The sequence below is a fragment of the Alligator mississippiensis genome, chromosome 3, assembly GCF_030867095.1.
Source record: "Alligator mississippiensis isolate rAllMis1 chromosome 3, rAllMis1, whole genome shotgun sequence".
Classification (NCBI taxonomy): Eukaryota; Metazoa; Chordata; order Crocodylia; family Alligatoridae; genus Alligator; species Alligator mississippiensis.
Genome location: NC_081826.1, coordinates 269,000,748 through 269,028,487, shown reverse-complemented (window position 1 = coordinate 269,028,487; position 27,740 = coordinate 269,000,748). Strand labels below are relative to the sequence as shown.

The following is a 27,740-nucleotide window of genomic DNA, read 5'->3' as shown; positions in this document are numbered from 1 at the left end:
AACACTGTTTCATCTAGCAAACCTATAAAATGCCTGAAGAAAGTGTTAGGCTTCACATTAAGTTCAACAATTTAGCAACTGTTTCTATAGAAGAAGGATGATCCAATATTTGCAGCACTGACTTAGGGCATGGGATACTGAGTTCAAGTCCTTTATGTCCCACAGAGTTTTCTGTGTGACTTGAGCAAGTCACCTGGCCTTTTAGTGCCTTTACTTCTGCCAGGACTATTGTACTGATAAATTTATTAAAAATTATGAGTTGGTCAGGTAATGACAAGAGGAGGGAATCTGTAACAGCTAGATTTCCCTACTGTTACTTTAAGAAGAATGTTATGTAAGTGTAAAGTATGCACTTCATGTTATTGACATGCTGGTGCCTACCAACTATATAGGAAACACACTCACGTGGGCATCTATTAAAAGGACTCCTATATTTTCAGAGTGCAAGGGTTACAGGTAGCTCATTTCTTTTTCCTGCGCAGGCTGGTTTGGCCAAATGAACTTGCAATGCTTCTGTCTCCTTCCTTGTTAAAGATGCTATTTATGGACCTTTTGGCTGCATTCCACCTGCAGGTCATATTGTTTACGCAGAATGAGGATATATTGTGCTTTTTTCTAAATAGAGAACACATTTTCAATTCATAAAAAATTCTTTTCCCAGCATAGCATTATGATCAGATCTTACTTCTCAGTCACAACTAGAAGGTGGCGGGGGCGGGAGGGGGAAGCAGGTAACCTAAAAGAAAGGGGATGGGTGAAAAACTGAACGTGCACAGTAAAAATATCAAAATACATGCCATAAGGAAAGATGCAACTAAGATGTGTTCAAATGAAGGGTATTTACCTTAATTAGCTATGACTAACCCAAGTTTATTTCTGAATTTCCAAGAACAACTTCTGCCCTGCTATTAAACATCATGTAAATGTCTTAACAGCTTCATGGTCCCTTAGCAATCAAGCTTCTATTGGCATTATTACTTTTTTTAGACTTCATAGAGGGCATGTTCATGATAAAGTCACAAGAGTTCTTTTCATTTATTTCATTGGAGCCAAGTTTGTGCCTAAAATCTTAATTTGACATTTCAAACTGTGAGCTTACATAATTTTGTGCAGAAGGGTAAATTATGCCCATTTTTGGAGCAGATAAATTACCAGATTTCTCAGGCTTTATTACAGTACTTTGCCAGTATGTGGTGGGAGATTTGGTAGCAGCCTGTTTGCATTAAGTGGAGAGCTAGGCTGGTGAATTTTGACAAGTTGAGTTTTACACTTCATTTTTCCTGGGAAATCTCTACACTAGAGTGCACCAATGTTAGGCTATACAGTGCATGTTTATTCTTTGTTAATACTGCTGAAGGAGTGGATTTTACTAATGTAAGCCTGTCGTGTCCAGGCCCTTAATGAACTAAAACACAATTACATGGAATAAAAAATGTTAAATGGTATAGAAAGAAAAACCTCATCTTCCACTGATTATTTCAGTCATCTCCCATTTTTTCTCACCAAATTTTCCATCTTGTGACTTTATAATCATGTTATAATGCAACAAAAAGTGCCATACAAATATGGCACAGATCACTTCCTTGTTCCATTTTAGCACCATGGTGGAGGCTACTACACCAGTATGTTATGTCACTGAAGCAAGAAAATGTAGCAATTTTGACATTAAAAACACGAGTGAACAGTGATAATTTAGTGCTTAGATTCTACTGTGATTAGCCCTATAGAAATGCACAAAACAGGAGACATTAACTGTGCAGTAGCCTAATAACACTGTGTAGCATTTTGCTGGGCAAAAACAATGCTAATACATTACTGCGCAGTAGTATTAGGCTACTGTGCAGTAAGCGTCACTAAAAACTCATGCTCTGGCACTTCTGAGTAGCAGTGCAAGTTAATGTGACTTGATTTATATTTGGTTAAAAAATATTTGTCCTGTGTAACGTAATGAAGGCCAGTATGATGTCAATAACCTATGTATACTTTTCTGAGTCTGATAATGTAGCAATTAGCCTCTTTGCATTAAGACTCTTAGCCCACCATGCCATGTTCTTCACTGAACTGAACAAAATAAGGCTTTGCTCTATTTTAATGTCAAGACCAACAACAGTTGCTTGCCCTCACAACTGGACAAAGTCTGAACAACCTTCTTCATCTATATGACTGGACACACAGAGCAGGCGGCATTTCTTAAGAGAAACTGACACAAATTGTGATAAATGTAGATGACTGTGTCGCTTGTAGTGCAGGAGCAAAGGGAACTATAAGCCTTTGACCCAGGACTGATCATCTGCCGATCTGAATTTGAATTTCAATGCCTCCTGCCTCCCCTCTTCATGTACCACATACTATTCTTAACCCACACTCCATCACCCTGCTTTTATTGAAAACCAAAGCCATAGAGCTGAACACTTCATGAATTTGAAAGACTCTGATAAAAACTGAAGCTTCCTACATATTTTGATACCTAAGCCATTTTTAAGTGTTTTGATTCATTGATGGGAAGCATGGGAGTGAAATCCTGTCACATGTTGGCACCTACAAGGAGGAGTATTGATAACAGTTTAAGTCTGCTGCCACACGTTACATATATTACACAATTAATTGATTAATTGTGCAATAAATTGAGACCAGCCACATGTGCAAAATAATCATCATGCCATAAAAATGTCCACCCAGCTATAAAAAGTGCCAACCAGCTACAAAGATAGTGCTTGAAAATGTGTATTGGTTCTATAGCTGGCTTCTATCCATCTTTAATTTGAACATGTGGCAGTGCCCTAACTGTAATGCAGACATCAGATAGATAGAATCAGAATTCATGGCAGAGGTGATGTTTTTTATTAGGCCGACCAGATAATTGCAAAATAAAATCTTCATTTGCAAGCTTTTGGGCACATTAACCCTTCCTCATGCATAGAAGAATCTTTCTCTCATGCAAAGATTGTAAAATTTCTCCTAGGTGGAAATGACAATTAGGCTCAGATAAAAGTCTATTTACCTTGATCTTGTCTTGATCTTGTCTGGTGTCAAGCAGGATGTTGAATTATGTACATAGACAACATTGAGGTAAATAGACTGTTCTGACTTTTATCTGAGCCTAATTTGCACCAAATGAACTATTCCAACCAGAAGATCTTACAACACCTTCAGCTCTCCAGTGAAATACGAATTTTCATTTCCACCTAGGAGAAATTTTACAATCTTTCCATTCTCCTATGCCAGAGGAAGGGTGAGCATGCCCAAAAGCTTGCAAATAAAGACTTTTTTTGCAAATATCTGGTTGGTCTAATAAAAGAGCAATATGACTACAACCTGTATCCCTGAGACATCAGATAAATAGCATCTAGAGAAGGAGCCCAGTCCTGCTCCCATTGGGCTCCTAGGAACATCAGGGAGAGGAGAGCACCTGCAGTGATGGATGATGGCAATATGTTTATACGAAGCCAAGGTCCTTCAGTGTCACTTGTGGGAGTGCAGTGAGCAGAATCTTTATAGAAGTACAGCATTCCCCAGTTCTCTTCTTTTTGATGCAGTGGCACACTCATACCTGAGTTGCCAGATGATGCTAAGAGCAGGAATCATCCTTTGTTATTTTTATCCTAAATGCAGGCAGTGAAATTATGACTGCCTATGTAAGGTCAATAAGGCTGGAAAGTAGGAGACAAGTAGGGAATGGCATGAGCTCTTTAAGCCTTCTCCCCACTCCTGGTGCACCCATATACACATTCCACATTCATTTTGTTTACATTTATCAGCATTGTTAACCCCTCACATGCAATAATCAGGGGATGCCAGAAATCATGAGATGAAATTATTGATGAGAATTTTCAAGATTAATTTTAAATCATGTAACAGCAGCCATTTAAGAAGGAAGGTATATAAATATATACAATATAGTAAAATAGCTGAGATCATTGGCAATGCATAAGGTGTGCACACAGGTGCATGTGCACCCCCTGAGATTGGCTAGCAGAAGTGGGGGAGCCAGGAGAAGCGCCAGCATACCACCCCCCCCTCCCCTGCCCGCCCTGACCGCTGGTCTTCTGGTTTCATCACTGGCTCAGCGATCAGCTGCTGGTTGGCGATCTGGTCCCCCCACCCCCAACTCAGGAGGCATCAGTCACCCATGGCTTAGATATATATAAGCTTGTTTATAATTTGATGTTTTACAGTAACTTATACCATAAAGTCCTTCTTTTGGTACCAATTTCTGACTATCCTTCTTAAATGTCACTTTCTCAACATTTGATTCAAATCAAACATTGTACTACTGCCCTAATACTATTGGTGAGCACTTAATTTCAGAATCATAGTCCTTGCTTTTCAGTAGGCCCACAAAACTGTATCACATTAGAAAGTCCAAAACTGTAAAGATAAATTTCCTAAACACCATATGTGAACCAAGAACTCAAATACTGCCAAGATAAGCAAGCATTCCTGACACTGGCAAACACGCTTGGGTTTCCTTTGCTTAAAAAACAAACAAAAAAACAAAAACAAAAAAACCCACAAATGCCTGAAATACCTCATATAAGAAAGAGTTATACAGGAGTTAAAGGGAAGTTGCATAGGAAGCAAAGAGAAGCCCAAAATAAAAAGCAGGAATAGAAAACTAAAAATAACAAACAGGAAAACATGACACAGCTGCAAGTGCTCTCTTGCATTAACATTGTACCTTTTTTTTTCAGGAACATACCAATATTGTGTTTGGATTTCAATAGCATTCCAGGCCATTATTTGTTCTTCAAAAATAGATATTTCTTTTGTGGGGAGGAGAAATATTTTCAAGTAATATTAATACAGCTGCCTTTGTCCTAATTTATTGAATAAAATGTTTGTGTCCTGTGGGTTTACAGAAGGCCTCTACAAATGGCATGATTTCAAAAATAAAAAGGAAATCAAAGTCTATTTGAATGATGCAGTTGGGATGAAATTGGGAATCTAAACAAAATTAAATGCTGCCTTTGAGAAATTTATTTATTATTCCAAACTTTCTAAGCAGGGTGAAGCCAGAAAATACATCTGAGCTGCAGTTACCAATTTGTTTGACAGGCTTAGTGTAGAACACGAAACTATCAAACTAATATAATTTTAAAAATCTCTTTCTTTATCTGGATAGTACTTACTGACTGCACTTATATATATTGTATAGCTTTCTGTGTGCTCTGAAATGCTTACAAATGAATTAACATTTCGATTATAGGTTTATGAAAAGGTTTATATTCTCACCATATTTCACTTTACATCCCTAAATGGCATGTGTGCACCTACATAACTGCAGTTTTTGGTGCTTTTGCAGAGTTTAGGATTCCGCTTTGCCACAGGATGAAATAGAATTGTGCTATGCATGTCCCTGCCAGAAGGGGAGCCCACCTGCTTTGGCTGCTAGCTTAAGGGTTAGGACACTAGCCCAGGGAGCAGGAGATCTAAATTCTAGGTCACACAGAGGGGGTTTAAACCTACACTGCCAGCAAGTGTCCTAACCACTAATGTTCCCACACACCCTTCTTCTTGAAGCTGGCCCTTTGGCCGCCCAAAAGAAGGAGTTCTGAGAGGCCAAAAGGAAGAGAACAAGCTAGAAGGTGTTTAATTCAGTGACAGGGATAATGCCCTGGATGGGAGGAATCCTTGGTTTCTTGCCTGGACCCTTGCTGCCAGTGAGATCCACTGCACTTCACTGCTCTCTGCTCCTTTATCTAGTGCATATTAAATGCAAAATGTAGTCAGCCAGGTGCAAGAGAAGGCTGTAGAGGGGCTAGTGCAATGCATAATCTGTGGCTTGGTTGTTAGTGCCCTTTGCAAGGAAGCAGGAAATGCAGATTCAAGCCCCTCTTAGTGAGGGGAGGGAAGGGGTCTAGAACCTTGTATATATGGAATAAGATGAAATATTGGCCTAGAACATGAGAGGGTAAGTCTTGAGTTCCTGTCTGGCTACAACTCTAGGATTTATGGTCAAACGTATGTTGCCACATACCTGCCTGGCATGTTTGCAGTCCTCTTGAGCATGCTCAGTGGGTACTTGCACAGACACAGCTGAATTGCAGACCATGTGTCAGTGCCAAAAACTGCAGTTAAGCAGATGTGTGCGTGTCCTGAGGTCTGACAAGTGAAATAGGATTTAACCCGTAGCATCGATTCTAGATGATGATCACAATAATGTGTGCACGGGAAAGGTCTTGGTCTCAGGTGCATTCAAGGCCAAAGTATTTCATCACAGTTCTAGCTCTCCCTGCAAGAAGTCTAGAGGCTGTTCCTTGAGTTTTTTACAGATGTTGCTTAAAAGAAAATATGGAGAGCTATTCTAGCATTCAGAGCTTTGATCTGCCTATTTTAGTGCCTGGTTAGAGACCCATATATACCCCTTCTGCAAAGCGTTCTTACATAACTGAGAAGAACAAAATATTCAGGTGGGATGTGCATAAAGTCTGTGGTAATCCAGAATACAGGCATACAATTATTGTTGCTTTTACAGTGTTAATGCCTATTTTAAGAGGAAAAACAAGTTGTGAGTATGAATATACAAGTATATGTTCTATGAGATAATGCTGTAGATATTATACTGTTTCAGTACATTAGCCTTTTATTGCCACAGAATCTTCTTGCCCTTAAGTTCACTTGGATAGTCATAAATCTAATGGAAATCACGTTATGGAGTGCCAAAATAGAAGCCAGCATGGAATCGATCAAACAACCAGATCCAACTGGTAAAATTCCTACTTTTTGCAGACACAACAAAAACAGGAAATATTTACCAACTTCACAGGTGTCAGGAAATACTTTCAAAACAGTGCTGAGACCTGAATAGCCCATAAAGATAGATGCACAGAGGTGCTAATAAATATATTTTCACTAAAAATATATACTTTGGCATGTTTGCCTTAATGTATGCTCTTCAGCAACCCATAAAGGTGTGTTTACACAGGGATTCTGATGCCAGGGGTTTAGATATTAGTTTGTGTCACAATACTGGTGTGAATAACTATATACGTTAGAGACAATTGTAAAAAGGTATCATTGAAGTTGTTTGTACCTATGGGCTAATTATGGACACTAAAAAACCCCGAGGCAGAAGCAGTTTAAATTTTGTGCTTTATAAGTGCCCTAGATTAGGTCAGGAGTGAACAGAGCAGGCGTTTGCCTTTGATGGGGGAAGTGCGCAGGATGCCTGCATTGGTTGAGGCCAACAGGTTGGGGGTGCTCCTGCATGCTTCCCAGCAGGCTTCTGGAGAATGCTGAGCCCCGCTGAGAAGCTGGTCACTTGTCATTGGCCAGCACAGCCCCTGTCCCCATCCCCACTTCCCTGTCAGTGGTGGTGGGAGGGAAAAAAGGGGGAACAGAGGCCCCCTCCCCAGCCCCCGGACTTCCCGGGGGCTTCCACTTCCCCTACTGCCCAGCTTGGCTGGCCAGCATGGCTCCTCTCCCCAGCCTCCCTCTCCCCCCCCACAAGTGGCCAGCTGTCAGCACTTGCAGGGGTGGAGAGGGGAGTGGAGGCCCCTGCCACACAGCCCCCCGCCCCAGCTGCACTAGCGTGGATCTGGAAGGGCAGGTCTGTGTGGTGGGAGCCTCCATTCCCCTCCCTCCCACCAATGGCAGAGGGGTGGGGTTGGGGGGAGGAGCTGAGGTGGCCAGTCAGGCAGTGGGGGGGGAGGGTGAAGCTGGGCTGGCTGGGGCCAGGGCCAGCCCCCCATTACCCAGCTGCAGCTGACAGCTGGCATGGCCCCCAGCCCCACCTCTGCCTGCAGCTGGCTCTGTGAGAGCCTGCTCAGCCAGAGCAGATGAGTGTGGCCAAGGCTAGTGAGGGGTGATTAGCAGGGGCCCACAAAGCAGCCTGGGATGCCAGGGGACTGCAATCTGACTTGCGTTGGGAGGGGATCTGGTACAGACGACTGATAGACCTAAATTGCTTAAGTCATATATTACATCCCTCCAAGTCTACCTTAGATCAGGTTCTTCCATTTTTAAACTGGCCTGTGTGCGCCAAACTTCTGTACTGTTACTAGTTTAGACTACTTTTCAGTCATTTATACCAGTTTATGTGAAATGTCTGTACCTGGCCTTAAAGTTGACAGAACAATTTGTTACGAAAGCTTGTCTATATTGGTAATGCACTTACTATATAATGTGTGTGTAGCAGATAGCATAGGTTTTAATAACATTCTAGCCATGTATTTTGAATATAAATGAATATGGAAGTAAAACATTTTAATTATTAGTTTGTACTATTATGGCAGGTTATAAGAGCCAACATTATACTTTATGTATTTTCAGGTTACCGTGTATTTGTAACATAACAATGTTTACAATAAGAATTTTTACGGTTTTATCACTTAAAATGTTTAACAACATTTTCCAATAACTATATCAGAAAATGATACTAAGAATCCTTGTTGGCTGATTGATTGGTAACTGTGGTAATCAAGGAGTAACATTATAAATTAGTGTTAATTCCTAGTGGCAAGTTCTTCCAAAATAGTATGAATATGTGAATACTGGTATCTGTAAGACATTTAAATTGGATGCAATTGAATAATAAAAATTAATGCAATGAAAAATTATGCCCATATCTTATATTTTAAGAAAGTCCTATCTACTGGATACAAAATATCATGGACTCAATATAGACATTGGATTTATGACACATTACAATCTGCCTGACATCTGATTCACAAGATACCTACCAGACCTGACATTTTACACTTTTCTTTTCCCCCTTCCTCCCCTACCTTCTTTTTCTGTCCTTTGTCTTCCTAATTTCCAGCCATTTACTTTTTCACATACAGCCTCTTTTCTACCTTGGAAAACTACTACAGTAGAGTCTTTGACTTTTTCCCCCCTTCCTTTTTCCCCCTCCCTTCCCTTATCTACCTTGTGTTTTCCTAATTTCCACCTATTTACATTCTCACTGACATCCTGTCACACTTTTAACTTCTTTTTTATTCTTTGGAGTCTCAGAACAGCAGACTCCCTATGCCTGAAGAAGCCTGATTGCACCCAAATGCTTGCAAATAACTTTATCCAACTACTCAGTTAGTCTAATAAAAGATATCACATCTACCCAAAGAACCTTGCCTGCTTATATTTTAAGAAAGTTAGTTATGACTGAATGTCTGCATCCAGGGAGGGGACATGCCAAGATGAAGAGAAAACTATTTAATATGCATAGAAATAAGAGAATTAGTAGCAGTTTATTACAGCTTTCACCAAAGCAGTATAATAAAATGAGCAACATTTATACAAATGTGTATAAAAGCACAGAGTAAGTTTATCCATTCTACCAGTTTACACAACATTAAAACAGAACATAGTGTTTAATGATAGAAAATAAAAAGTAAAATGAAGAAGTGAATGATAAAACAAATAATTCTATCTGATTTTGGCCTTTATTGTGCAAATAATGCAAATCCCTCCAAGGAGTATAAGACAGGCTCTAAAGTATTAAAAAGATGACAGATTGTTTTTTCTTCACTAGCCCAGTATTAGTATTTCCTATTCATGGAGATATCCATTTACCCCTTATTTCTTCAAAAAACAAACAAGACCACAAATAATGATTTAAGTCATCTATCTCATTCTTTCCACAAGAGCATATTCTGAATATGGAGTCTGATATCACTTGCCCATTACAACTGCTGATCTCATTACAGCGAATCACAATCTAGTAACGGCCTTCAATTGTTTAAAGTTTTGCATAGACAGGTAAGTTTCTGGACCAAAGGAGAGTTTTATTAATTTAAAAAGGGGGAATTCAAGACAGTCTTACTGGCAGCAGATCTGTCTGCATGCTGGCATCTTTAATGCTTCAATTTATGTCCTGTTTTAAATACAGGGAAAATATTGGTTCAGTGACTTAAAACATTTCCCAAGCCATTTGTCTGGAGGAGTATAAAGATGTTATTTAACCATCCAAACTTGGGCTCATTTGGCAAAGGAGGGGCTTCTAGAATGCAGTTATTGGGGTATCCGGTAGGTGTAAAAAGATCTAATTTTCATCCAGTAATTTAGAGTTCTTAACTGAGTTAAGGTGGTCACATTTATGAGTCCAAATTTAAGAGCACATGAGCCCTCCCATTGTAGAATTAGGTAGAGATAAAAGCCAACCTAAAAAAAGGTTATTTGAAATCTTTTCGGATTTTGCATGGGCCAGAGGATCAGCACCCCAGAGCTCTGCTTCATGCAATAAAATTGATTGTACCTTGGATTATAGATCTTTAGTACTTCCAGAACCACTCCCCTGTCTGTCTTTCCATAAAAAGGTAAAGCTCCATCTACAGCTTGTTTTCAATGTGCTAATTCCAGCTCAGGTTTTTGCTAAAGTAGATTCCAAGGTACTTAAAAGAGGATGCTACCTTTATCTTCTTTTTCTGTAAAAAAAATCTTGTTTCCTACTTTCATTTCCAAAAAGCAATACCTTGGTTCTAGCTATGTTGATTTTTAAGCTATTTGAGTTCAATACTGTTAAAAGGCATCTAATAATCTTTGGAGGCCTCTTTGGGTGCATATACATGAGTAGCAAGGCTGCTCCGACATGCAGTTAATTACAGTGTGTCAGAGCAGACTCGATTAACCGAGCCTGCTAGAGTGTGGTAATATCATTATTGTAATTACCATAATTGTTGTAATAATGTCATTACCATGCTCCTGCGATGCCAGCATCTCATGTATCAGCATCCCTGCACTGAAAAATGGTGGCAGGGACACTTTAACTAAAACTCAGTCAACAAACTTTAGTTAAATGCCTCCGCCACCATTTCTCACCACGGGGATGTTGATACATGAGACTTCTCCCAGAGCATGTATATAAACGCTCTTTAAGATTGTGACAGAATGAATGCATCATCTACATAAAGCAAGAGAGGGACAGGAACATTTCAAATTATGGGTGCATGGAATTAATTCCCTGTTAGCACATTTTAGATCATTCAAGAATTGAAAAGTAGCAGAACAAGCAAACATCCTTGCCATGTCCCTGTCTTAGTTGGGAATCTACTGGATTGGATAATGCACTGTCAATGTTGTGTTAAAATATTAAGTGATGTTTAATTGTAAGAGATCTTTGTCCATTGATGTTATTCCCAGTTTCTTCCATAGTTTTAATCTGTCTATGGAGTCAAAAGCTCCCTTGAGATTGATGAAGGCTACATACGGGTGATTTTGTCTTTTAAAAAATGTAGATGCCAAGTAATGCAGCACCAAGCAATGGTCTATGCAGGAAGAGTCTTCTCTAAAACCAGCCTGTTGTTCCCTCAAAATATTATTTTCAGAGATCCATGTCTGAAGGTGAAAAAGTAAATGTCTCCCAAGTATTTTGGCAGGAATACACATAATGCTAATGGGGTGGTAGGATGTGGGATCTCTCTTATCACCATTTTTAAAAATTGGGGCTATTGTATTTTCATTCCAATACTTTGGATAAATGCCTTCAAAAATAATTATATTAAAAAGTTTGGTCAGAATTAGGCACCACCAGTCAATGAATTCCTTGAGAATATCTCGGGGGGGGGGGGGGGGGGGGGGGGGCATCAGGTCCAGAGGCCTTTCCATTTCTCAGTAAGGATATCTATGATGTTACTTGAGCTTCAGAGGTAAGATCATAGAAATAAAGAAGGAATGGAGCTTAACAGGGATTTTACAAATACAAAGCAGAGAAAGAAACAAAAAATCTAGAACAAATGGATACATCTCAAGGACAGTACAGAAAAAGTTTGCTGCTTCAGGCACAGGTTTGGACTAGATGACCTCTGAAACAGTGGTTCTTAACCTGTGGGTCATGACCCAAAAGTGGGTCACAAGAATATTTGAAAGGGTTGTAATGTGAACAGTCACAGAAAAACTCGGGAAAGTGGTTTCCTCTTGCAGGCTGGCGGCCTTCCAGCCTGCAAGGAGTTGCTTGGAGCGATTGGAAGCAGGGGCACCACGTGCGTCTGTGCACACACATTGCAAGTCACCGGCATACAGCTAGGCAGGGTGGTGGGAGCAGCCCCAGCCACTGGATACAGGTAAGTCTATGGGGAGTTGGAGTTGGAGGGCTGGGGTTTGGGGACTGTCCAGGGGGCTGTGTGTGTGTGTGTGGCAGGGGTGTGTGGAGGAGATGGGGCAGGGGGGTGCCTGCCGGTGCTGGAGGAAGGTGTCCAGGCACTGGTTCAGGGGGAGGTGCCTGCTCCTCTAGTAGGGGAAGAGGGCAGGGGGACTCTTCAGGGATGTCAGGGAGCTGTGTGGCCAGGCTGGCAGCACCAGGGCCAGTGCCCATGCTCGCAGAGGTGGGGTTGCCAGGAAACAGTGCCTGGTGGGGGGAGCCATAGCCAGGCCACCTGGTGTGGTGTAGGAACCCCAGCCCAGAGTGATGGGTACCACAGGCCTCCTCTCCTCATCCCTCAAGCCCATGCTGGGGCTGGACTTGCTCTGCTTCTGCAGTGCATGAGCCAGAGCCACTGCAGCTGCCATGCTCCAGCCCAGGCAGAACAGGGGCAGCTGGGGGCTCCCTCCAGCAGGGCTGGGGTGGGCCAGGAGGTTGCGGGTCAGATTTGAGGGGCACAAGTAGGGCTGGTGGGGGCTATGAGTTGGGAGTAAGGGGTACTGGCAGGGCTAGGAAGCTGTGGGTCAGGAGTGAGGGGCACCATCAGAGCCAGATAGTTGCAGCTTGGTAGTGAGGGGCACCAGAAGGGCCAGGGGGTGCAAGTTAGGAATGAGGGGCACTGACAGGGCCAGGGGGCTGTGAGTCAGGAGTGAAGGGCACTGGCAGAGCCGAGTGGCTGCAAGTCATAGATTCATAGATTCATATAAGTTAGGGTTGGAAAGGACCTCAATAGCTCATCAAGTCTGACCCCCTGCATAGGCAGGAAAGAGTGCTGGGTCTAGATGACCCCAGCTAGATGCCTATCTAACCTCCTCTTGAAGACCCCCAGGGTAGGGGAGAGCACCACCTCCCTTGGGAGCCCATTCCAGACCTTGGCCACTCTAACTGTGAAGAAGTTCTTCCTAATGTCCCATCTAAATCTGCTCTCTGCTAGCTTGTGGCCATTATTTCTTGTAACCCCCGGGGCGCCTTGGTGAATAAAACCTCACCAATTCCCTTCTGTGCCCCCGTGATGAACTTAAGTCAAGAGTGAGGGGCACCAGCATTCTGCATTGTGCATATTGCATGGTGATGAATGTCACTTGGGAGTAATGGAGGGCCACATGTTGATATTGCTGTTAATGTTTTCCTGTTGAGATTGATTTCTGTCTTTAAAATTAAGACTGTTGAGATGCTTTAACTTGCAGTGTGTAATAAGTATTTTGGGGCCAAAATACTTGTGTACTTCCTACTTAAACCTTTTACTGGGTCAGTACTGGCCATCAATGTTTACAAATGGGTTCTAGTGCACAAAAGGTTGAGAACCACTGCTCTAGAGGTCCCTTCCAGCCCTACTTCTCTAGGATACTAAGTGCTGATCTGAAAAGGAAAAACTGAGCAGGAAGGGTAATGACAAATGTGAAGGCAGCAGGAGGAAAGGACAGAAAATAAATGAAGGGAAGTAAACTAACAAAAACTTATAATCAAGAAGGCAACACAATTATTCTAAATGATTAATGGAAAGTGAATTTTAATGTGATTTAATTTTACCTCTATTTCAACAGCACAGAAATAAAGTGAAAATGAAAAAAACAGAAAACCCTGAATTAGATCATTTTTAACATGCAGCTAACCAGCTTCTCTTTTATGAACAAAATATTTATTAACTGTTGTTTTAAGCATTTTAGAATAGTGTTAAACCTCAAACACTGTAAGTACCACATGGCAGGAAGTCAAAGCCAACATAAAATATGCTAGTTTGTACTATCCCAGCTTAGGCAGTGAGCATTTTATGAGACAAACAAATTAGGGATTTGGCAAACAATTCAAAATGAATCCAAATTGTGAGTGTTCTAACCTGCTAAGTTAACCTTAGTTTTGCTTTACTCCAGCAAGGTCTATACTTGTCTCCTGGCTTTCATTTTTTCATTGTTATTATGGGTAGTAGTGGTAAAAGTGCTATCTACTTCTCCAGTGTTAAGCAGCCCAATGGTAAAAATGCTACCTGGTTCATGAATCTGCACTAGTATCTGAATCAGGACTCATAGTAGAGATGATATTTTTTATTAGACCAAAAAGATTTTTGCAAAAAAAGTTCTTTAACCACAAGCTTTCGGGCACAAACACATCAGGCATTGGAGAAAAGATTGTAAAAGTTCTCCTGGGTAGAAATGAAAGTTCATATTTCACAGGATTTCACAGAGGAGTCAATAGATGGAAAACTCCTCTGGGCAGTCAGTTCATTGCTGGTATGGAGCCTCTCACCTCCTGTGAGGATCTGCGATGATGCAAATTACCTTGAAACAAAGGCAGGAGCAGGATCTCAGGTTTCAGGTGGTCATAGTTGCTTCCTACTTGGGAAAATATGAAGATTTCATTTCAAAAAATTAATTGCTGAATAACAAAAAAATGAATACAAAAAATAGTATCTGAATTGCTTTTTTACCAATCATTCTCCTTGATGGTCACAAAGATTGGAATTTTTTAGGTATAAAGGACAGTGTTTGCTCACTTCATAATGTTCCATTGGAACCTATTTTGGTTACTAATACTTTTTTTAAATTAGCTGACCCCTGTTTCCCTTGACGAGAGCTAGTGGGAAAAGTTAAAGAAATTTCATAAATTTGATGGGAAAACAGTAAATAATAGATGTTCTAAAAACATTTGGAATTGTTTGCATCCACTATTTTTTTTGCTAGATTTGAACCTTATTAAAGTTTAAATAATCTTTATGGATCTGGAACCAAATTTTTGTCCATTGTATGCCGGTAATTTGCTGTATGTATAGCAACACCTCTTATGCCAGTGTCTATTTTACAGTATGATTCAAGATGGACACAAAAGACAGTTATACTTTTTTTAATTATTGAACAATAATAAACATATACTTTAAAAAAACCCAACAGCTTATTAGATTTACATTCATGACACTGATGCAAATAAAAAAAAACATTTCATGTAAGTAAATACTAATATCTACGACATTCTTTAAATAACTTTTCCAGTCTACTAGAAGAAGGCAGGTATAAGCCTCTTCTCATTGAAGTCAAGGCAGAAATCACTATTGGCAGCAATACATATAGAATCATTTCAGTGGCATGTCAGTATTCCACAGCTATACAGCATTTTGCAGTGATATTGTCTGTACCACTATTGTTGTGACTGACACTTTTTCCATTAATACCTCCTTCTCAAACATAAAAATGCAGTCCCATCTAAGACATGGTATATGTCAACCTTGGATTTGCTTTTCATGGCACTGTAATGAGAGAGTACATTTTTTCATTTTAGTTTGTGGATGTTTTCTGCTACTAGTCTTTTTATGGCCTGGTTAAAGCTCACTATAGTCAGCAGAAACAATCAAACTGATTTTAATGGGCTTTGGGTACAGTGTTATACCTTAAGAACATTTGGGGGAGGGGGGTGTTCTTTAGCTGCATTCTTTTAAATGTGCTTTCATCTGATGCTGTATTGCTGCCAGTGTGATCTACTCCTTCTCTCAGTGAAGTTGATGACAGAACTCATATTGATTTAAACTGAAAGAGAATGAAGGCTGATGTATTTTATGAGCCTGGTCCTCAGACCATGTGAGCTCCATCTCAGTAACAATATATTTACTGTGTCTAGGGACCTGGCTTTTTAAAAATGTATTAATAAATCATAATGTCATTGACTTTTGCAAAGTGTCAGCTATATGCCAAATATAGACTAATTAGCCACTCCTACAATCTCCCATGAAGTAGTTCCATTATTTAAATGAGATCCCTGGCATGAATAGGGATGACTCATGTGAGTAAGGGGTTGAAGGTTGTGTACTAAGAAATGCTTGTAGATCAAAAAATAGATAAAAAATAGATAAATTTAAGTAATCCTAAATAGCTTCTTTAATTCCAGTTCCTTGTATAGAAACTTGTATTACTGATAAATGCTTATTTATGCTGATACTCCAATGCTCCTTCAAAGATATTGCCATCTATTGGACACAAAAGCCACTCTTATTTCAGAAATATTTCGTAATACTATGATTTTACACAGGCTCAGGTAAGATAAGCACATTGTAGAAGGCTATATGATAATGATTTCTGTCAAAGTAGAAATATGTTAACATCCTGTTAGTTGTCACAAAACTAAAAAAAACCAGAATATTCAAAATGAATGTTGATTTATCAAATTCACACCATTGTGCCCTTTATAATATTATTTTGCTGGTGTGAGTCAAGCACATCAATTTTTAGCTTTGGATTTTCAAGCTTTTGTTGAGTTGCATCGCTAGAACTTTGGCTCCACAACAGCAGGTTTTACACATCAAAAATCTCCATTGAGTTTAATGGGATTTTTCTACCAAGAGCCTGGAGGAAGGGCTCTTTAGCTACATATAAATGCAGGGATCTCGGCTTGGTTTTTCAATATTACTATACATTCAGCAATCCACAATATCTTTTAGTGTTCAAATACTTATCAAAACAAATATAAAAAATCATATACACTGTACAGTCTATTCATAAGTAAACATTTTTTCTGATGATGCATAGAATCACAACTGGTCTTCAGAGATTATAATTTCATATGCTCTAGATATACTGTCTTTTTAAATTGTGCTGTTGTATATTCAACCATCTCTGAGGAATGCATTCATCTGAGAGTCCTGTAAGTTGAGTAAATATCAGCGAGGGTTTAACCATTTCATTACTGGGGAGTCAATTCCTTTCTCCTTGACAAACTCCTCTTTGACAGCATTACCATCCCCTGATGCCATGTCATTATCTGAAAGTTAAAAAAGAAAGTTAATTTCATGTATATTGGTTGAATAAAATATTTTTATATAGCTATAACTGTAAGGTTGAAAACACTTCTGAATTTTTTTTGTTAATAATTCATCTTTCATTAGTTTATCTGTTTTCCTATAAAGTAATCTATTTGCACTGTTTTTCCAAAATTATGCCCTGGAAGGTATGTGGTGTAATAGTTTAAGCCCAGACAGAGTGTGAACAGATCTAAATTCAGTTTCCCATGGTAACTGTGTTCCTTTTCTTGATACTTCCATGATGATATTATGATGAAATTTGTTAAATACTGCTGATCCTCAATTTAAATACTAGTTAGACAATGTAAAAAAAATATCAGGAATGAATTCTTGGGCCCACTAAAGACACTGAAGGTGTGTCCAGACAAGCGTGGCCATGCAGTACGTGGCACTGCAAACACACTTGCAGTGCCACATCCCGCACAGTCCAGTGTTCTCCACGCTGCAAGGGCATGCTCTGCACTGTGTTTTTCCCACGGGTTTTTTTGACCCCTGGATAGCCAGGGGTCAAAAAAAACACAGAAAAAAGTGGAGCAATGAACACTTGGCCAGCGCACACTGCTGAAAAGCAGAGCCAGGTCACCTGGAGCTGTGCTTCGCTGCCAGCTAGGTTCCACATGGCAGAATCGCCACGGCTGCAGCCCCAGGATGCCCCCAGGACCCAAGGTAAGGCTTCTGGGGCCAGCACAGTGCTGGCCCCAGCCTCCCCTACCCCACCTGGGGCAACTTGCCACATGCCAAAGCACATGGCATGGGCGTTCCCCAGGGACAAGTAGGGGCGACACAAGGTGCACTGCTTCTACTTGTTCCCAGGGAACCAAACATCCATGCACACCCTGAGAGTTTTTCCATTCGCTTGTACAGAGTTAGGATTTTATCCCTTCATGCTTTGTATTTTATTCCTTTCCAACCACAGTATATTTGGCTTTCGATTTTTTTCTGCTGCATGATGTAAAGTACAGTGTTGCTGCCTTTGTGTATGCATTACTTTGCTCCTACCTTCTGGGCACGTCTACACGTATCGTTATGGCAACGTTGTTACTGTGCCATGATTTAGTACTTCCTTTTGGAGGTACTAAATCATGGTGCAGTAACAACCTGTGCTGCACCGTATGTGCTGCGCATGGTTATTTTTAGCAGCTACTTTGCCATAGTGAAGGACTATAAGGGGAGAGCATGTTGCTACAGTGACATAGCTGCTGGTCACATGTAGACACCAGTGGATGCTAGGTCACCATAGCATGTTGCTACAGTCATGTGCCATCACATGTAGATGCGCCCTCTGTGTAGACCCAACTAGTGTGAATAAACTGCTTGAGGATTTGGTTCACAATATGCTTGAAAAGAATCCAAAGCTTTGAGATTTGAATTGGTTCTGCTCACTTTTTTCTCTATAGTTACAAGCCTTTGCAATTCCATGTTTTGCATAGCCACTTTCCCAGCCATGCCAAAATGTCCAAAAATTGTAAAAACTCTGTAAAGATATGGCAGAAGCAGATTCAGCTATCTGTATAATCTTTAAATAGAATGAATGCCAGGGACCATAATATAATATTATTTTCACTTACAAGTTTCTCCTAATATTTCATGGTAGTTGGGCTATATGTTGTGTGATGATATGTGACTATGCTAATTCAATGTATAAAGCTGTTCACTGAAGAAATTAAAGCATGTGTAAAGTTGCTTCTGCCTTCATCAGAAAAATGGTGTTTTTATTACCACATTGGAGCTAATGCATGAGGTGACATTCTGTTTTTTCCCCATAATATGTGCTGGAGTTTATTGTGTTGCATTAATTTCATGTGTAGATGCACCCACTGGCAACAAAATGAGAGAGACCTTCCATCTTTTGGTCCCAACAGATGAGTGGCTAGAGCTATTGCCTACTACAGCTTCTATCAAAGGTTTTTTTCTGTAACTCCATGTATAACATCCTGACTATTACACCATTGGTCAGATATTTCCCAGACCCCTTCTCCAACATCCTTTTGAAGTTGGGCCACCAGTATACTCACTGGAAAATATAGATGGAGGCAATACCGTAGCAAGGGGGGGGGCAAGTGGGGCAACCACCCTGGGTGTCGAAGCAAAGGGGCGCCAACAGGTGCTGCCCAGTCAGGGCAGGGCATAGGATGGAGCCACAAGCAGCTTCTTTGGGGGTTGCAGGAATGGGGGGAGGATGGCTCCCGCCACTGCTTGCACTCCTGGGTATGGTATGGTACTGGATGGACGGCAGTAGAGGGGGGAAAGCTTCTGCTTCTAGAAGCAAGATCCTTGGCTAGAATGCAAGGCCTCCTCCCTTCCAAGCTAGCACCCACCACACTGAGCCACTTACATTCTAGCTTATTCTCTTCCCCCTGGCCCCAGGTATCTTTCACAAACCTCCCACTCAGAGCTCAGGAGGGACAGCTTCAAAAGGAGCACCAGAGAAGGATCTGGATAACGGCTGAGATGGTATGGTAATCCTCTGCTGGGAAGTCAAACCCCTTTAGGTGTAGGAGGCCTAGGAACTAGGTCCTCTAGCTTCTCAAAAGAGTATCCTAGTTACTCAGCTATTTGAGAATAAGATGTCTCTCCCTCCTTCCCCCCTTTTTCTGAACCTAATTTCCAGTAGTTGTGGGTTTTGGTCAACTACATTTTTGGCATTTGAGGCCACTAGATGTCCCAGGTTCCATTGTATATGCCCAGGTTGAGCATGCACATAGTTGTCTATGGGCACATCTACATGTTGCCCTATGGTGACATAGGGACAGGCTACGTTGCTGTACAGCATGCTATGGTGATGTAGCAATCACATGCGTCTACACGTGGTTGCCAGCTACATCACTAGCAACACACTCCCTGGGTATAGCATACTGCTCTGGTGACATAGTGGTGAAATTTACCCATGTGCCACATGCACAGCGCAGTAACCACTCATACTGTGCCATGTTTTAGTACTTCTGAAAGAAATTATAAAGCATGGTGCAGTAGCAACGTCACTGTACAGAGACGTGTAGACACGCCCTATGTGCACAGATTCATAGATCCAGGAATAGAATTCCTAGCTAAGTGTAATTCTGTTCCTGGATCTGTGAACCCATGCAAAAATGCCACATAAACACCCCAAAAATAGGACACTTGGATTACAAGAAAGGGAACAGAATGTCACCCATGGTAACTAATATGTGACATAACCTCAACACTGAACAAGGCAACTGTAGTTTTCACACATCTGGGTTTTTTTGTTTTCCAGATCCAACTCCTTCCTCAGGGTTTCTCTATACTATACAACTTCTGCCTTTATAGCTATACCAGAATATCTCTGTTGGTGGAGTCCTCTTCAAGAAGGCGTGATATATTATGACAGAATGGCTTGAGACAGTTACATCCACTCCCCAAGTGACATAAACCAAACCATCAGAAGTCCCATTGTGTCAGGATGGCTGCATCCCCACCAAGGATTTTGCTAACATTGCTATGTTGACCAAAGACATGAAAAAGTCACACAGAGCCACAATAGCTATGCTTGGCAAACCTTTGATCTTAGATGGCCCAAGATGTGCAAAATGATAAACTACCTTACTCACTCTAAGATTGTAATGCATGCTATTTACTATATATTACACCTATAGGGTGGATATACCCAGAGGAAATTCTTGGCAAATTTAATGAATGTTAATATGAGCCCTTAATAATAAACAAAAAAAAGTGTATGTACTATTACTTCTTTGTGTAGCTCCATCACTGTACATAAAACTCACAGAAAATGCAGTGTGCTGGTAGATCACATACATAGGAGTTTCCACTAAAATCAAATATCTCATCAAATCTTACCAGTGTATGAAATAATTTTTCGTCTGTTTGGAGGCTTTGAAGCAGAGAGTTGGAAAAATGGGAACTTCAAACATTTTCCAGTTACTCTGTCACAGATGCCAGACTGACAGTTGCAAGTTTTTCTGCATTCTATTCCGTAGGTACCGTATGGACATTCTGAAAGAAGACAAATTAGAAATGTATATACCGAATCCTGAGATGGGTAGGCCTGTTACTAGTATTTTTAATCTTATGGATGTTGTATTCTTAAAATAATTTTGTTTGGTATTGAAGCATTTTAAAATGACAAACTTTGCTTCAAATAGCTTACTGATTATATTCACTATTACATTACATAATGTACATGCATTATACATGTTACATCTTTCAAGAGTCATAATATGTGAAATAATCACTTAAAAAAAAAAAGTCTTCATCAAGGGGCTGAAAGAAGTCTCAAGAGGTCATCTAAGACAACCTCTGCTTAGCTCAGGATCTAACTATCCGAGACAAATTTTTGCCTAACTTGCACTTAAAGACTTGCAGTGATGGAAACTCCACTTCCTCTCTAGATAATCTGTTTCAGTTCTTAATCGCTCTCAGACTTAGAAAATTATTTCTGATGTCCAACCTAAAACTCACTTGCTACAATTTAAGGCCATTATTTCGTGTCCTGTCACCAGTGAATGTAGAGAACAATGAGTCTCCATCCTCTCTATCACAACTCTGGTTGTATTTGGGCAGTGTTAATAAATCTCCCTTATTTTCTAGTGCTATACATTATACTGCATAATGTATACAAGGCTTCAGAAAAGGATGCAGAACCACCGACATGGTGTTTGCAGCCCAGCAGCTTCAAGAACAATGTCAGGAACAGAACGTCAACATTCTCCGCATGTTCATTGACCTAATCAAAGCCTTCAACATGGTGAAACACGAAGCCCTCTGGGAAATCATGAAGAAGTACAGATGCCCCAGAAAATTCATCAATATGATTCAATAGTTCCAAAACAGCATGATGGCACACATCTTTGCAAATGGCGAATGACCTTTCCAGTCACAAATGGTGTCAAGCAGGGCTGTGTGCTTGCACCTACCCTCTTCAGCATGGTATTCTCTGCCATGCTGTTGGATGCCTTCCAAGACAATGACCTTGGTATGGGGATCAGGTACCATTTTGATGGAGTCATCTTCAACCTGCACAGGTTCTGAGCAAGCTCCAAAGTCTGGACAGCCACATTTTGCTACTTCCTCTTTGCTGATGACTGTGTATTATGCGCAGGCTCACAGACCAACATGCAATGGTCCATGGACCTATTCTTGTCAGCCTGTGACAACTTCAGACTCACTATTAACATGAAAAAGACCGAAGTGATATTTCAACCTGTGCCTGACACAACACTCCAGAAGCCACACGTATCAGTTACAGGCCCACAACTGTTGATGGTCGACAAGTTTGTCTATCTAGGCAGCATGCTCTCCTGTGCTGTCCACATCGATGATGAAGTCAACGCAAGACTAGAGAAAGCTAGCATGGCCTTTGGCAGACTCCATAAGTCAGTCTGGGACTGCAGAGGCATCAGAATGTCAATGAAACTGCAATGCCATCATTCTCCTGACCCTCCTTTCACCTTTCAAGAATGCCTGACACTCACCTGCCGAAGAAAATCTTCTACAGTGAACTGTAAAATGGAGTACACTCTTGCAGCGCACCAAAGAAGCAGTACAAGGACACCCTAAAGGTGTCCTTAAAGAGTTTCAGCATTGACCTGGAGCCATGAGAGCAAATCGCTCACAACCATCCATCCTGGAGGTCATCAATCCAGAACAGAGCACTGGCCTTCGAACAGCAATGCATGGCAGAAGCAATGAAGAAACACATGACCAGGAAAACAAAAACCTCTCATACTCAGTTCTCATCTCTTTCCTGCCCCTGCTGCAGCAGATTGTTCAAGGGTAAGATCAAGCTTGTGGGTTACATACCCACACGACCTAGCCTCTGCCCCATTCCCTTCTCTTTCCCTCTCTCTTTTCTCTCCTCTTTCCTTTTTTCCCCTTTTCTCCTTTCTCCTGCCCTGTTTCTTTCCCATTTCTTTTCTATTTCCTCTCTTCTTCCCCCCCCTCCCCCCCTCCCCGCACCCACTGGATGCAATCATCTTTGCCTGTGAAGGATGAACAAGAAGAACATTATACTTGTAGTCTTTTCTTGCATTAAAAGCAATATAAATGTTAAGTGTAAGTGTTCAATTACAGGGGGGCTAAAGTTAAAAATAAAGGTATTATCTGATATTTAAAATAACTGATCTTGCACAACAAGAAACAAGAAATATTCAGTTTCTTGAATATTTCTTGAATAGTCCAGGCTCCACAATGCCTTACATGGTTTGTCATAATGTATATAGCCCATGCCAAGGCTGTATTACAGCCAACTCCACTGAAGCTGCCACATCCTGCCCTAAGGAGCTATCCAGGGTGGTAAACTGCCTCCTCAGTCCTGGAAGCCTAGAGGCCATAGGAGAACCCAGCACCCGGCACTCCAGAGAACTACAACTATACTGCTGAAAAGATTACACACATTCTGTAACAGCCTGGATCTGCTCCTCCCAAACCAGCCAACAACAAGCCCACCTGCATTCTCAGGGTGTTTGCTTCTAAAAAGGTAGTGAACAACCCAAGGTTGGGAACCCAATGTGGATATATCAGTTCTGGACAACTACTGTCCAGTTCAAAACTTTTGTTTTCTAAGCAATCTAACAGAGATTAGACAATCTAACAGCAAAGGCTAGGTATGAGCTTATATAGTCACTGTGTCAGGTTCAAATCTTGGTCCTTATCTTCACAGAGCTTTGCAACCTAGATCCAGCATAGATAAAAGCTCACCTTCTTCCACTTCCAGGGGAAGACTGTGTTTGACAACTCTCTACCTCAGCACATTGGGTTTTTTGCTTTAAAGGAAAAAATCATTCATACATGAAAGAGTACAAGGAATGGAGCTTTCCCAGAAGCCAGCCCTAGATGATAGAACAAATTTCCCTAGGAGTGAAGTGTCAGACCTCGCCACTCCAAGTACAGAGACCTACAGGTGCCTTTTCTAGCATACCAGTTTTCACATTAAAAAAACCCAAACAAACTACCAAACCAAACCATTTTCCTGCACACATGATATTCATTTAAGAGGATGAGAGAAAGTTCTAACCACATGTGACAGATCCTGCCACCTTGCTTAATAGACTACTGGCAGGTGCCAAGTCATTGTGGTGAGGAGACTGGCACGAGAATCTTTCTAGAACAAAATGGAAATAGAATTTAGGCATAACAACACACATGTCTATCTGGGACTAATCTACAATTTTAGGTTTTTTGTCCAGGTTCTAAGGGACTCAAAAATTTGAGTCACATTTTCTGCTCAGCTTCTTTGTACAGTAAGAGCCTGATTCTGAGGTGACTGGAGTTACTTGCAGAACTCCCGTTGACTTCAGCAAAAGCTGAGTCATAACAAAAAAAACAGAACAAAATTCAAAGGATACATGCCTAGTAAAAGTGCAAATATCTAGGTCCGGGCATCTGAAATCTATTTTGATATTAAAGCAGTAATATTGTTCACTGATTTAATTCTTTTTATACAAGGAATGAAAAGAACTTTACAAAGATTAATTTGCACAGAAATGCTGTGAAGTAAGTACTGTGCATAGTTTGCCTACTTCAAACTAATAAGCTAAGGTATAGAGATATTAAGTCCTAGTTCAAGATTTCATTGTATGACAGAGATTCGTTTGTCAGCATTGCTTTTTGTCCATATATAAATGTACAGTAACAAAGAACTTTCCACGAATAAACAACAGTATATATTTGTTACAAGTACTTTCATATAAATTACAAAAAATATTTTGCACTGTAATATATTCAATACACTAGATATTCCATGCTGATTTTTATGGATACCTGCAAGCTAAGCTAGGATATACAAACTGAAATTTATAGCCCATGGAAACAAAACTTATTTTATTCCAGAAATATTGTATCCATTCCAGAAATATTTTGGGTACTGATTTGGGCACTGACTTCTTCAAACATGAATATAAGTAATTTTTTATATGTATCAGATATGTATGTTATATGCCAGCTGATTTACATGTGTTTTTGAAAGATCTGATTCTAACCCATTACTTTGAACTGATTCTATCAGGGCATTCAGAGATCTGTAACAGCCACTTAGATTTTTTTCAGTGTTATGGAAGTTATTTCTGACAAAAAGCTATAGCTACAAACTTCACTGGTACCTTAACACATGAAAGACACTGACCCACTGTATTCTTACTTCGCTAGGTCATAAGTAATTTTATTTAGAATTCATATGTCACTAAGCCAATTTTCATATTTTAGAATTCATATATCCAAAGCCAATTTTTTTTCACTTTTAAAAGCTTAATAAGACCAAAATGTTTATGTGATGAAGTGAAGCTATCCTGATCTATGGAGAAGGAAAGCCACACGCAGCATTTCTACTGTAATGTTATTGAAAACAATGGAAATGCAGTGATGTTCGTTTGGCCCCTGCTATCTTTTATTAGTTTTCTTTAGACTGATAGGCTATCACTGAAATATCAGTCCATCACTGAAATATTAGTCCATCTCACTGACACTAACAAATTAATCTTGACACCACTCCCCTAGGGCCAGGAAGTTTATAATCCCCATTGTACAGATTTTACAGAGAAATAAAGGCAACAATGCTGCAGGTCACACTGCTATGCGATTTCTGCTCTTGTGAAGAAAGGTGGTATGATTCTGCTTACAGAATGAGGGGTTTTGTAATTTGCCTGCAGTCACACAGCAAATCAGTGACAGCACCAAGTTTAGCCCCCAGGTATCTTGAGCCTCAGCCCAGTCTTAATCAAAAGAACACCCTCTCATATTTCTTCACAAATCTCCTAATCCAAATTAAAGGAATAGTTTTCTATTGATCACCCCATACTTCTGAAACAGAATCTCTTTTAATCTGAGAAGATCTTTTCTGCTTCTTCTCTGCTAAGAAGAAGATCGGTTGAGATGGAACATCCCACCTTTAAGGTTTATTTGCAGGGAGCAGAGCTCACTCTCTACATTGTAGCAGACACATGCAAGTGAAAATTGTTTACCTTTGCAGATACCGAATTCATCACCGAAGTCATCCTCCTCAGTGTAAAACTGGCACTTCAGCCCAGGCCCACATTTGACACCATCCATGCCAGAGACAGTGCGATAGCAAGTCTCCCCCAGGGTGGCTGCACAGACTCTGCAGCAACCACAGTCATCCAGCACTGTTCGCTTGCAGCGCAAAGTACTTTTACACTCATTACTGTCACAGGGCTCAGGACAATCGACGGCGTATTTTGCACTCCAAGCTGTTCTGATGTGCACCAGTACCAGGATTATGGTGAAAAACAAGAAGCTCTTCATATTTCTCAATGATAATTGCTCAGTTCCAAAGAGCAGGTTCTATGTTCAACCTCGTGGTCCTGCACTGAGGGAAGCAGCAGTAAGGAATCCAAAGCAGTAGCTGCACATCAGCCTACACGTTTATGAGCTTTATACAGTGTGTTGCCCACATGCTTCCCTGTCGTCAGTTTCCTCAACCCGGGAGTGCTGTCCTCCTGCCAGCCTCCCTTGTTGCAGTTTATGAAATCCAGGATGAAGGCTGGATTAGCACTCTGCTGCCATCCAGGAATTGAAAAGCCTGAGCTGATGTAATCTGTTATGTTTAGTTGGTTGTTTTGCATGAGGACTAAAAACTCTCTCACATCCGTCTCAAATGCTCAAGGACGGCTGCCAAAAACAAAACACAGAACCCCACCAAAAAAAGAACCAGTAGGTTACATACCTTCCTTCAGGACAGGAACTCTCCTGACACCGGGCATATCACAGATAGACCCACTTTGCCTTCCACACAGAGATTATGAAGCTAGGAGGAAAACCATGTCTAATTGTACCAGTACTGTAAGAATCTCATGTTTAAATATAAGCTTTTCCTGTCTCCTCAATTAGTAAGTGGACGGTTACTTGAAAAAGGAAACATGATTTTGCCATTTACCTAATATAACAGCTAAGCTACTTGTCTTGCTTCTCCTTTGAATGATACTTATAAAATCAAAATGTTAGTTCTATCCATATTGAGAGACAAATAAATGAGATGCATGGGATAAATGAGACATTTAACTCAAAGATCAATGCTAAAACTACTGAACTGGTCAGGCAGAAATCAGTATTTCATGAGTCCCTCTTCAGGGAGTTCAGAAAAATATTATCAGTTTGACTTCTGGTGACCTAAAGGTCAGAGAGGAAAAGCCCACTCCATCATCATCATTGTCACCATAGTCCTGAGCAGATTCAAAGGGCCTGACTCTTCTCCCATTTCTGCCAATTTCATGCTGACCTAACTCCATTGACTAGTGGAGTTACTTCCGAGTCAGAGCAGTGGAACTGATCGGAAAATCAACCCCAAAGTTCTTGCACCTCCTTCAGTTCAAACCTCCATCAAACCATCAGAGTCTTGACTTAGAAATATCAAACAAATCAGTAAAACTGGGGAGACATCAGAGGAATTAAAACAGTCCTCTCTAAAGAAAAATCTCTGGGACAGGGAAAAAATCAATATGAATGCTAAACAAACCTCAGCACCAAAACCAGCTTCCTTTGAAATCAGTGGAAACAGGATCAGGCTCTAATGCTGGATCATCCTATTTCTGACTATACCTTCTTGAACATAAACGTAGCCATGGGTGTAGCTACATAGAGTGGCCTGTATCTGTTGATATCAGCAGCAAGGTTGAGCCTAGCACTATTAATGCACACAAGGACAAAACATGGCCAGCATCACATTAAACTACTTTTAGCTTCCCAGCCCCAGAGATCTATTCTTTAAACCTGGGTTGACTAGAGGTAGCCTTTGGTACAAGTCCAGAGTAGGGCTTAAACTCACACTTCTACAGCCACAGGAAGAGCCATTAAGAACTCTGCCCCTTATCAAGAGCACTATAGATAAAGCCAAAAGAAAACACTCTCCTATATGGACCCATTTCTCTTTGGAAAGGATGGAAGAACAAATGT

General features: G+C 40.6%; 1 protein-coding gene across 1 annotated transcript; it reads right to left on the bottom strand.

Moving 5' to 3' along the window:
- Positions 1-14,898: 14,898 nt before the first annotated feature.
- On the bottom strand, positions 14,899-26,377 carry ESM1 (endothelial cell specific molecule 1). Its single transcript, XM_006268782.4, has 3 exons — positions 25,793-26,377; positions 20,676-20,831; positions 14,899-16,819 (listed from the first exon to the last, which is right to left on the bottom strand). Exons 1-3 carry the CDS (start codon positions 26,091-26,093, stop codon positions 16,719-16,721), a joined length of 558 nt encoding a protein of 185 aa, XP_006268844.1. The 5' UTR covers positions 26,094-26,377; the 3' UTR covers positions 14,899-16,718.
- Positions 26,378-27,740: the final 1,363 nt, after the last annotated feature.